The sequence below is a fragment of the Leuciscus leuciscus genome (genome assembly GCF_965113295.1).
Source record: "Leuciscus leuciscus genome assembly, chromosome: 16".
In the NCBI taxonomy this organism is placed as follows: Eukaryota; Metazoa; Chordata; class Actinopteri; order Cypriniformes; family Leuciscidae; genus Leuciscus; species Leuciscus leuciscus.
In genome coordinates, this window is record NC_138740.1 from 28,480,159 (window position 1) to 28,493,609 (window position 13,451).

General features: G+C 34.5%; 1 protein-coding gene across 4 annotated transcripts in view; it reads left to right on the forward strand.

The window, feature by feature from the left end:
- The window catches only part of whrna (whirlin a), a 125,005-nt gene that overhangs the window by 78,407 nt on the left and 33,147 nt on the right, over nt 1-13,451 (forward strand). For all 4 annotated transcript variants that reach the window (XM_082140228.1, XM_082140229.1, XM_082140226.1 and 1 more), the window contains 2 exons: nt 6,346-6,554; nt 10,725-10,761. In XM_082140228.1, coding sequence (XP_081996354.1) covers nt 6,346-6,554; nt 10,725-10,761 — 246 coding nt within the window. The remainder of the gene's footprint in view (nt 1-6,345; nt 6,555-10,724; nt 10,762-13,451) is intronic.

Below are 13,451 nucleotides of genomic sequence, written 5' to 3' on the forward strand. Positions count from 1 at the left end.
TAAAACCGTTTTTACAGTTAGCCTATATTTTTACCTGTCTGCTGCATTTGATGTAATAATTCTAGCCGACAAATGCTAGTGAAGAACTTGGGACTTTTTATGTATTCTGTTCATTTCGTTAACAAAATCTATGATAAAAAACAACCCTTTTTTCCACGACTAAGATGAGACGAGACCAACATCACTGAACGATATCTGTGACTAAATCAACATGCAATATCGTTGATGGAAAAACGACGAGACTAAAATGTAACTTTACTAAAACCTCTCTTTTTTGGCTACGTTCACACTGCAGGCTGAAACGACCCAATTCCGATTTTTTTGCCCCTATGCGACCTGTATCTGATCTTTTCATGACAGTCTGAACGACACAGATCCGATCTTTTCAAATGCGACCCAGGCCACTTGGGTATGTGGTCCCAAATCCGATACATATCCGATCTTTTGAAATGCGACTTCAGTCTGAACGGCCAGGTCGCATTTATCCGACCCGCACGTCATTGATACGCGAAAAACGTCATAATTCTGCGTTGAAGTAGTCGTCGGTTTGAAAACGGACTGCATATTCGTCGAGCTGAGGTAAATCTGCCGAACGGGTCGACCTCGACGAGCCCGTTAATAAAAAAAATAAATAAAATAAAAGCCCACGGCCATACGTTATGTTAACTTATTTGTGCTGAATCTTATATTAGATAGGTCAGCGGCTGCTGTCTGGCTCTTGCGTAACGGTCGCTGCGCGCGCTCGTGTGTGTGAGAGAGAATCACAGTTAAAGTTTAGCTACTTCCGCAAACAACAAGTGACGTCGTTGACCGTTGAGTACTCTTCTGCGCATGCGGGTCACTTCTGGGTCATTTCACGTTCACACAGGAGATCACAAAAGGTCGCATTTAATTGGAAATGTGAACGGCCTTGCAAAAAAATCGAATTTTTTCAAAAAATCGGAATTGAGCATTAAGCCCTGCAGTGTGAACGTAGCCTTTGTTTTTGTTGACTTAAAAGAGGCGACAAAATATTACAGACTGTTTTTAAGCTTTCATGCTTAAAATGCTGCGGAAGTTCCGCCAATGATCTGAAAACACAGACAAACTTGTTAACTGGAGTTCAGCAAACTCCATTTGAGATATTCTGCTTAAATTAAAGTGTCATTAAGTCAGTCTGTGTTCTTTAGCTGTTTGTGATGAACTGTTATAAATCCAAACTAGGATCTCGACTATATTTGCAATTGCGGTTGCTGAATAAATGCACTTACACAACCTCTGTGTGACAGCACGTCTTACACATTCCCAAACATGTACCCCCAGTTTCAAAGACAAGGCTTTGCTTTTAACTGAAAGCAACTTGTACGGACTTAAAATGTCAGTGTCAGTGCTATTGTTTTGTCTCAAGATGCACACCAGTAATGTTTTTTTCTAAGGCACATTTAAAAAAGCTACTTAAATGTCCTAATTGAACTAAGGCCTAATCCTGGCTTAATCTAAGCCCTGTCTGTGAAACCAGGCCTAAAACGACAAAGGGGACAAAGTGAATATGTGTAAAGATAGATATTTATATTCTTGTATTTGGCTTACAGCAGTAACCTCTAAATTACTTTGCTTAATGAAGAATGAATGATGCGCTGTGCACTGATGTTTGACGTATAGCAGATGTTATTCCTCTCACAGACCTGGATTTGTAACAAAGCGTGATTGCTGTGTGCATTAGCCCGCTGTTCCTGATTGCTGTACGGATATTGGAGTCATTTGGGGAAAACAAGCAGCCAAGCTGATTTCTCATCCTTCTTCTGTTTCATCATCTTCTTCATCCTCCATCACTATAGAGATGCGGGAAGGAGAGAAATGTCAGGGATGCCGTGGTCGGGGCAGGCATTTTTCCAAATGCCAAGCATTTTTCTCATCACTCTCGAGGGCGTTTGCACTGACAGCGATGAAATCTCTGGAGGCCTTCGAGTCTTTGCTGTTGGTTTCTTGTTGACTGCTCAACTTTCTAGTCGACTGCATGCTTTCCCATTGGTAGTCACAGCATCACCCGCTGCTCATTTGCATTAAGTTGTCTCTCATGTTGTTGGAAATCGATGTCTCTCATTGAAAATGAATGACTTCAGGTTGCTTTGAGGCTACAAATCGCCGTCATTCCTTCAGGGCAAGAAATGCAAAATGCAATGAAAGGAAAAGTGATGGAGGAATTTTTTAAAAAAGAAAGAAAGAGATTATAGAGTGGTGCAGGGATGGTGTATTTTTGTGGGCCAAACCAGAAGTTAGCATCACCCTGGTTCCCTCAACAAAAATCCAATAGAATTTTTCCACGTACTTTTGGATTATTGCAGAAAATAAGGACTTTTGAAGATAAGTCAGTGTAAGATAAAAAGACACACCCACAAAATGTATTTTAAGAGTAATAAACTCTAAGTTAAAAAACAGGTATATACTGGCAACACTGTTGCCAGTAGTTTACTGTAAAATGTATTTTTTTTTGTTATTTGGGTCAATAAATAAATACGGTAACACTTTATTTTAAGGTGTCATTGCTACAGTGTAATTATATAGTACTGAGTGATATTAAGTAACTACATGTACTTACTATAGAGTTAGGGTAGGATTAGGATTTGGTTGAAGGTTAGTTGCATGTAATTATGCATAATTTACTGTTATTACTATGGTAAGTACATGTAACATATTATGTGACAATGACACTGTAAAATAGAGTGTTACCATAAATACAATAGAGCAGAGATACAAGGTTTCAAGGTTTTTCAGGGAGGTCTAACAGTAGTTTTCAGGTACAGAAATTAGTGATCAAATGTAAAATAACATTGCATATAATCTTCACTGTACAAATTAAATAAATGTTAATCCTTATTAAAGTTGCAAAGCGATATTCAGTGAAGAGCAGTGATTGATTTCTTTGTCTTTTGTAGTTTGATTCACATTAAAAACACAGACAGCAGCAGGAATATTGGGCTGCTGTCACTTTAAGACTAATGCACGGATCCAATATAATGATACACATGCGTTTGATCTGCTTACTTAAACCATAACCGACTATGTTTACTTGGATACTCGCAAAAGGGGGCATTTTAAGATATTGTAAATCTGTGTGAATTTGTTCGTTTAAGCGCAAAGAGGCGTGAAATAATTAATTTTATTATTTGTACGCTGTCTGAGAGGCGGAGCTTCGGGTGTGTGCGCACAAAACTTCTCACACAGCGCACGCTAGTTCTCTTTCGCTTGAATGCTTAAAATTTGTAAGGCTTGAAAACGTAAATAATGATATTTACTATATCGATAAACGATAAGCTTTCGTGACCATGGATTTTACATAATATTTTAGATTTAATTAATAGTAATTAATGTGAAATTAATGTTTTTTTTCTACTTTTTATTACATTTTTAAAGCAAAACTGTATTTAAAATGCTCAATTAAAATTCTTGGATTAGATGAAAAGTCTTGCAATTGCTTTTTATGTTTCCTAAAACTTTCCAGGTTTTTCAGTCTAGTCCTGTCATGTGATTCTTTTTTTCCAATTTAAATGTTTCAGTTTAAGTAACCTTATTATTAATATAGTTAACCAAATCAACATCTTCCAATTTGAAACACAATGAAATCAAACCAGTGACCTTTAAGGCATCATAAAAGTCATCCATTGCAATGTTATTTTAGTATTATTTATATTCTATAGTATTTATTCATATTTTGAATGAGCTTTTTTTTTTTAGGTTTCATTTTAATTTTAGTTTAAGTTTAAGTAATTTTGTTATTTGTGTTTGTCATTTTTATTTTTTCATTTTATAGCTTTAGTCTCTATAGCTTTAATTTATTTTTATTTCACCAATACAGGTGTCCCGATTTGATTTCGATTCACAAACTCTCAATTCGATTCGAATCTCGATTTAATTTTCGATTCAATGAATTTAATGATTACATTTTTACTGGCCCCACCACAAAAATAAGTAATAAATGAATAAAATAGTTATTGTTTTCAACCCATGTATCCTTGTATTGTAAAAAAAAAAATAAGGTCATGACACCTACAATTTTACATACCAGTGAATTTAAAAAAAATTCGATTCCTAATGCTTCAAATTGCGATATCACAGCTAAAACTACTAATATAAATTTCAAAGATTATTACAGACAAGTAAACAGTCATCAATAAAAAAAATTGCAATAGCACAAATAAATAAATACAATAGAACAAAGATACAAATTAAATAGATTAAATAGTTTTAGATTTAGTAATCTTTGTACTTCAACTTCATTTATTAGGTCAGTTTAAAGTTCAGTTCTAATTTTCAGTTTAGTTTAATTTTTAATTAGATCTAATTTTATTTTATTTTATTTCAGATTTATTTATTTTTGCTTTGCGAGAGGAACAGACTGAAGTCAAGTTTGAATGTATGCGATTCCAATGAATTTAAGGTGTTTTTTTGTTGTTGTCCTTTTTGGGTATATATATATATATATATTGTTGCGTGGACATTCTTGAGAATCTCTCTTTTTGTGTTTCACAGAAGAAAGAAGTCATACAGGTTTGGAACATTTAATTTTGGGGTGAAGTCTTTTTTTTCACTCATTCAGTCCTCACTCACATTCCTCAGTGGTTTGATGTGTTTCCTGTAATAACCATATCTGGTATCTCATGGTGTTTGAACACTCTGTGGAGTGATACACTGAAAAGAAACACCGGGAGATAAACCTGAGGCTAATGATCAGATATTTCGCTAGGGAAAGCAAGAGCTTGTATCTGTCGCATTGATTTCAAATACCTTTCTTGTGTTCTTTGGGAAAGCAAAGCTGCACAACAGCATAATTTATTAATATCATGATTACTCCAAAGCCTCTTTAATTACCCTCAAGCATCTTTGGGTGGGCAGGAGGGGCGGTAAGGATATTGATCTATAAAGAGACCTGGAATGAAACTGAAAGAAGAAGATAGTGATGAAAACAGAAAGAGAGTGAGATAAAGAGAAATGGAGCAAGTTTGCTGTTTTGACGAGTTAATCACACAGTTAGAGCTTCACAAATAGAAATATTTTACTCAGAGTCAGACTGGCAAAAGAAAAAACAATGAGTGAGATAAATGAATGGATGAGATGAGATGAGGAGATTGGCTTGGGAGACTGTCAGAACGATGCAGAAGAAATGTGACACTTTTGTTCGCTCAGGACTGAACTAAAGCTGCAGCATGTCTCTGCGTTTTGGCAACAATTCAGTTTCTCATCCTATACTGAGAAATGAAGTGATTGATGTATTAAATATACAGTAAAAGCAGGACTACATGCCTTGCCATCTAAATTGAATCTTTTGATTTCAGTGGCATGTGGTGGACTGAAATAAGAAGGGAAAATCCTCTCTCTCTCTTTTTATCCAGTGTTTTTAAATCCAGTTTCTAGGTTAAAGGCTTTTGGAATGCCATGTATTTTGTGTATTTAAATTTAACATAGAATTTGGTATATATATTTTTTTTATTATAATTTTTTTTTTACAAAATGTATTTTTTAAGTATTGTATATTTTAACATTAACACATTAAGATATTGATTCAATATGTTTCATGCCATAAAACATTTAAAATATTACAGTTTTCATTCTATTTACGTTTTTTACATTTAAAATTTAGTGGCTTTATATTTTTGGAAAGGGGATCTTACAAGGAAATCATCATAGTTGGGGGTCCTTGGAAAAAGAGTATTATTATTATTATATAATTTATATACTATTATAGAATTTATTAATATTTAGAAAAAAATTATTATTATTTTTCGGTTTTAATTGTAATATTAGTTGAAGTTGTATATTTGTTATGTGCATTTGTCATTAGTATTATTATATATTTTTTATTTTCCTATAAAATTATTTTTAAGTTGAATAAGAGCATAGCTATCCTCATGATTTTTAATAGTTGTAGTTGTATTAAACAATAACAACAATGCTTGAAAAAAAAACCCTAGTCTTTAGGCTTTTTATGGTCTTTATTTTTGTATTCGGAAATTTAGGCTATGCAGCTATTATTTTGGAGAAGGCATATTTTGTGCAATTTCTTCATTATGTTTTTTTTTTTTACTTGTGCTCTTTTTGTATTCTCTTTTTAAAGTGGGTATGAATATTTAAAATGTGTTTGTCTATTGATGTGTTCTTTGTAGTTAGTCACCATAATTGACTTTCTGTTTATCTCACCAAAACCTTCTCTATTGTTCCACAAATTTGGCCTGACCACACCACTCTACCATATTCGGTGTCCAGACTGCCCCGTCTCCGGCCTCATCACGACCCCCCTTTACTTCCCGGCCTGCTCTGCCACCACCGGCCCACCCACCTTCTCCTCTCTCTGCCCTGTCTTTTCCACAGGTGGGAGATCAGATCCTTGAGGTGAACGGACGGAGTTTCCTCGGCATCCCACACGATGAAGCCGTACGAGTGCTGAAGTCTTCACACCATCTGATGATGACGGTGAAGGATGTCGGGCGACTGCCTCATGCCCGCACCGTAGTGGGCGAGACCAAGTGGATCGCAAGCTCGCAGATCACAGAGAGTTCTGCCAGCAGCAGTGTCACAGGGTGAGTGTGAAGGCGTGACGGAAATGTGAGGAAATAAGGAAAGAGAAAGAGAGAGAAGGGAGTCATGTGAATAGATTGGAAAGTTATTAGTATCCAATTCAGATAATCGAAGGTCAGCAGCAAAGATATTGGTTAATAAAGCGAGATTAAATACATAAAGTATATTTGTGTTATTTAACATATTTAATTATTGTGTAATATTCTGCGTTTGCATTTCACTCTTTTTATTCATTTTGAGGAATACTGAATCTGTTTTTTTGCAGGTGAGATGAGTAAATGCATGCTCACATTTAGTCTAGAACTATATATAATATAGTTATATATAGTATAGTTATATATATATATATATATATATATATATATATAGTTATTATATATATAACTACTAAAAACCATCATGTTCACAGAGTGCACACAACGCCTCTGCACCTTACTCTCGATTTCTCTCAGTCTCAACATGTGGATAGGAGAGCTGTCAGTCATTAAATGGGAAAACAAAGTAACTTGCGTTACTTATTTGAAAAAGTAACTCGGATATTTTGTTGTAAATTTACAAGTAATGTTTTACTTTACTAGTTACTTGAAAAAAGTAATCTGATTACGCAACTCACGTTACTTATAATGTGTTAACCCCAACACTGGTGACATTTCTGTCTGTATATCAGCTCTCTCTGTTTGAATGAGAGCTGTCAGTTTATTTTTGGTGCAATCATTTTCACAGTAAGGAAGAAAATTATTAGTTAAAACATTTGTTATCAATTAGAGCTGCCCCTGATTAAAGATTTTCTAGTCAACTAGTCGTTCATTTTAGCCATTATTTGACTAATCGCACGTTTATATTAATTTAATTACTTAGATATATACTGGGGTTAATACTAAACCATAATGAACCTTTAATATATATAGGTGTAATATATAGCCTATTCCGCGCTCAAACGTATGCATACTTGCCGCAATGATTCATAATTCATAATGATTATGAATGTGTCAGGAAAATTGCAAGGAGACATTTATTCTCTTAATTGCAAGGAGATTATTTATTAATAAACTAGTGTTTTCTGAGTCAGTGTTGACTACAAAGATGAAGTTGACGTTGCTGACTTGTCATTTCTGCAGTATATTGAAATGCACCTTTCATTTGGATTATTTGTTGTATTTTTATTGAGTATTTGTTTTCGATTCGAATTGGTTTGTTTAAAAGTAGACATTTCAAGCTTTATATATGGCTATTTCTCATGTCTGTTAGGCAAGTATACGCTGACTTTTGATTCATTTGTGACGCGATCCAGTTCTTCTTGTAGTCGAAGACCATGCAACTTTCTGCTCGTAAGTTTATTCCGTCCACACTGTCAAGTGCTTCATCAGTTTTGTCGTGTTGCTGGTCTTGGCAGCAATTATCTTGTTGCAAATATTGCATCGTGCTCTGTTGGCATCGAGCCTGGTGAAATGTAGCCACACTTTTGATCTTTTCCACATCTTTTACATCTATGGAGGTTGGGACACTTCCACACTATAGCCTCTAAATGGGCAGATATCAGTCAAATATCTCTGATGTGTGAGCAACGTCTTTTCCTTGATGCCTCGCCACAGCCAATCATGCTGCATGTTTATTGGCTCACTAACGTTGACGAGATTAGCCCCTTGGGTATCAAAATTTGGCACTGAACGACAAGACATTTTTTGATACTTTATGGTATCGAGGCAATTCGGTCGGTGCCTAAAAAGTATTGAACTCGATTCCCAGCCCTAATGCTGACTTGCCATCTCCACAGTGTTGTACTTTTAGACACGGATTACATAATCAGGAAGTATTCTATTTGTTTTCTATTTGAATTGGTTTGTTTGGCATTTCAAGCTTTCTATAGATATACAATATGTCTCATGTCTGCGAGGCAAGTAGCCTAAACGCTGAGTTTCAGTTCATTTATGTGACGCGTTGTTATTGTGAGTTAACACAAATAAAAGTATCAAACTAAGCCTCTTCTCGTCGACTAACGTTTAGTTGACTATTAGAGGGCAGCCCTAGTCAATATCAGCTCTCTCTGTTTGAATGAGAGCTGTCAGTTTATTTTTTGTACAGTAATTTTCACAATAAGTACTTATGTTAGGATCGATCCTGTTGATACAATGTGAGCATCCCAAGAATTTACACTTATTTTCGCACTTACACTTGCGTGTCTTAAATCATTGAGACAAGCACATTACTGACAGGTTAAAAGAAAGGGAGACAGATAGGCAACGAACCTCTCATCGGCCTCCCAAAGAGAAGCACGTGGAGGTGAGCGTGGCTGATTATAGATTAGCCCTACATGTGAACCATCCTCGGTTGGCCACGCTCTCTCACTTTGCGGAGCTGGTGAGCGGAACACAGCAAGCATAACCAAGTACTGTAAAGCTAGCCAAAGAATGTGGGGGGACATTAGCACAGCTACTTTACCAAGAGAAAAAAACAGATGCTGCATTAATTGCTTTGAATATTTTGAACATGTTAAACAGAAAATATTGACGTCTTATTTTTGACATATGTATGGCTTTAAACATTTTGGCTGGAACATTTTATTTTATTTTATTTTATTTTATTTTATTTTATTTTATTTTATTTTATTTTATTTTATTTTTTTTATTTTTTTTTTTATTTTTTTATTTTTTTTTTATTTTTTTTTTTATTTTTATTTTTTTATTTTATTTATTTTTATTTTATTTTTATTTTTTTTTAAATCACCCTAGTAATTTCAGTTAGATATATTGAATCATGCCAAAAGGCTGAAAAATAATGATTAAAAAATATAGAATAATTTGGGCTTTGTTAAATCTAGTTTGTCAGATTTAGCAAAGAGATCACTGGTCTCTTTGTGTGTTATCTGGCTAGTGTTAATGGAGCAGTGGAAAAACAATAATGAAAAAGAAAATATCCAAGGTCTCTTACTAGATTCATAAGGTCTTGGCATGTCATTTATAGACCGATTTGATGGTTTCCAACATCCGCCATGCAGGGAAGAAGTGTGAAGCCACCAAAAGTAGCAGTGCCATAACTGAAAAGCCTGAGGAAATAGGGTTTTTTTTACATATTTTTCATATTTTTCTAAAACAGGCTTATGAGTAAGCTTTGGGCTATAATATATTTCTAGACATGTTTCCATGTCCCTGTCTTGTAAATGAAGCAATATGCAAAATAATACTGACAAATGGTTACTGATTTGTTAATTTGTTTTTAAATATAGCACGAATCATGCCTTGGTGGTGTGACTTAACATTCTTGTTTAATAAATTAAAAATGTACTGTATTTCAGCCAAAGTAATTTAATTAGGACTGAGGTGACGCTTCCAGGCTTAGTTCAATTTATTGTTTTAAGAGCAGATTACACAATAGCTGAGCTTTAATTATTTTGTTCTGAATATTAGCATCTTTCCACTCGCTCTTAGTGGAATTACTGGACTGTAAACTGTAAGGAGTCTGTTCATGGTATTATTCCAGACTGTGTGTGTGCGTGCGTGTGTGTGTGTGTGTGTGTGTGTGTGTGTGTGTGCGTGTGTGTGTGTGTGTGTGCGTGTGTGTGCGAGTGTGTGTGTGTGCGCGCAGCACACTAACAGGATCATAAAGCAGCTCAGGTGTGTCTTGTGCCAGCTCTCTGGACCTTCTCTTTAATGGAGGTTAGCTGATGAAGTGAGCCGGTTGCTCTGCTCTCATGCCAGGGGAAAAATGCAAGGTGGCATTTTATAAAAAGGCTTATTATCAAGCTTCTGATGGTCTGGGGTACGAACTCAAGTTAAAGCCAAGGGCAGAACTGGCACAGGGAAGTATTTGCACCTATCATTGTTACAGAACAAATTGACTTTTTGATATATTGCTATTCTTGATTTGACTGCAAAAAGGCTACAGAGTGAATGTAAACTAGCACAGCTATGTTAGACTATCTGACACAATGGTCAATTATATAGAAATCATTCTAGTATGCTGATATGCTGCTCAAGAAACATTTCTTCTTATTATTTTCAATGTTGAAAACAGTTGTGCGGCTTAATATTTCATGATACATTTTTTGTTTAGGATCCTTTGATGAATACAGAGTCAGAGTCTCTGTATGATTCTGCATCTATTTGTGGATTCTTGAAGAGGCTGTAGAGCATATATCTGCTATTGATTTCTCCATATTTACTTCTCTCTCACAGCCTCTCTCTGGACCAGGGAGCATCAGCATCAGGAAAGGTGAGTACTTTGTTTCTATATTTGAACAGGATGTTCTCAACTGTTTGGTTTCAGCAGTGTTAAAAGAGTGAGCTAAATCGTGAAGGTGATTTTTGAAGTACTCTTGGCAAATCCTGGTGATCTTCAGACTGTACCCATTTTATTGTCATTATAGAGTCTTGCTCACGAAAACCCATAAGGGTCATTTCTACTATGCCATACATTTTCATATCCATATCATATTTGTCTTAATTAGGCCTGTCAAATGATTACATTTTAAACAAATTTAATCATTTGACGAATTCTGTTCAATTCAATTCACATTAATTTGTATAGTTTTTAATTTGTATAGTTTTTAATTTGTATAGTTTTTAATTTGTATAGTTTTTAATTAATTTGTATTAATTTATTTGTATGTATTCACAATACATATCATTTCAAAGCAGCTTTACAGAAAAATAAATAATAAATAACATATATTACATATATTACATGTACATAATTCATATTAAAGGCATGTACTTTCATTTTGCATACCTCCTGACAAAAATTAAGAAAATATTGTCACTATAAGATATTTATAACAAAACAGAGGTCAGAAAGACTTTGACCTTTCTAATGATGTAGTTTGTCGAGATTAAATAAAGACCACTTTACTTAAATATAAATAGCTTAATATAAAAAAGACAGAAATCGGCCACTGGTGCTCAACTGCATATAAAATATCCATTTAAAATGTATGAATTATATTACATTAATTAAAATTGTAATTATTTGCAGAGTCATTAAATAAAGGAAATTCAAAGACATTACATTATTAATTATAGACATTGGAAAAGTGCCTTCAGGATTGCCGCACTCACACCAAGACACTTGGTAAGTGCCATAGCTTGACCAAAACATATTTCTGAAAGTATGGTGTACTCTTTGAACGCTTCCCTACGTTATATAAAATGAATATTCATTCTTAAAAAGTTACAGAGTTAAAAAAGTACTGCATAACAGGAATTCCACATAATAAAATGCCTCCAGGATCTTTTCTGCAGGTCCATTTATGTTCAAAGAATATCCCTTTTGTCCTCCATAATGAATATATATATATATATTGTCGTTATGCAAATGAGTCAGCCGATTAAGCTGCATAATGGATCAGACTCATGTATTTGCATTACTTTGATAATCTAAAGAACCAGTCCTTGTGTGCTTTTTTCTATCGTAGCCAGACTAATCAAAAGAAAAAATGAGTCAGAATTACAGATCATATCATATTTGGAAAGAGTCGCTATCATTATTGCCGAACCACTCTTGCTAGGCAATCATGCACCTGTTCCAGTACCGGGGCCACAAGGAAAGATGACGGGGGATGCTCGTACGTAATGAGGAAAGCAGGAGAACTGAAAGACACAGGAAGGGCAAGAGATGGAAGAGAATGGATGAAAGAGGAAGGTGGTATCACTGTAAATTCTCGTCTTGGTCTGGGTAAAGAGTGTGTCAGGTAGATGCTGCCAGAAGGCTTTGATCCCCTGGGCATATGGTATCCACGCTGATCTGTATTCAGACTGGTTTCCTCAAAAGTCTTATGCACTTAACATTCTTACCATCCCTGTGTGTGTGTGTGTGTGTGTGTGTGTGTGACTGGCGTAGAGCTAAATTATAATATATATGAGTGAACAGGAAAAAATAGAAGGGTCATTTCTGTTATGCAGTATCTTTTGAACTATGACTTGATGAAAATGAATATGCTTGTGTAATATAAGAAAGTAGTTCCAGAAAAGCATATACCACACCTTCGGATGCGTGTTATCTTAAACTTTATTATTAAAAGTAACTTGATTAAATAAAGCCCTAAACTTAGCCATTGCAAGTGACAGATTGAGAATACGTTTTTTTTATTAAATTTTTACATTAACCATCTTTTAAAAATGTTATATTATCATATTGATTTCTATAATTGTGCTGTTGTTTTTAGACCAAAAATAAAGTCACTTCCCAGAGGATGATGAAATGAATTGGCTTTTGTTAAAGGTATTTATAAAAAAAAAGTTTTGCAAAAGATTTACAGAATGTAAAGAGATATTGGGGGCATGTATAAATTGTTTATCAATTAAAACATGGTTTGCTTTGTTTTGTTTGAAACCTTCATTTGGAAAAAGACAAAATATGAAGAAGCACCTTTTATTAAATTGTCAGGTTATTAGTACAGAGCCTGAGGACATGGCAAAAATATTAGTGAATTTTATTGTATGGAAACAAACTAATAGGATTTCCATCTTTAAACATTGTTAGTATAATATTTTACCAAGTATATTAAAAGGATATTTCACCCAAAAATGAAAATTCTGTCGTCATTCACTCAACCTTCAAGTTGTTCAAAAACCTGTATTATTTTCTTTATTCTGTGGAACATAAAAGAAGATCATTTGAGAAATGTCTTGTTTTTTTGTTTTTTTTTACAATGGAAGTCAATGGTAACCAAAACGGCTTGGTGAGTAAATTATGACAGAATTTTCCTTTTTGATTGAACTTTTCCTTTAAGCTACAGTATATGTTAGAGGCATGAAAATTGTCTGCATAGCAGGAATTAATAATAGGAGAATGAAAAAATATGGACAGAAGAGACTGCAAGAATGGAAGACATAATAAAAAGACAGGATAAGAAATAGGCGGTGAGAGTGAGGAGAGGAATAAAAACAGCAAGGTGACCCATCCGA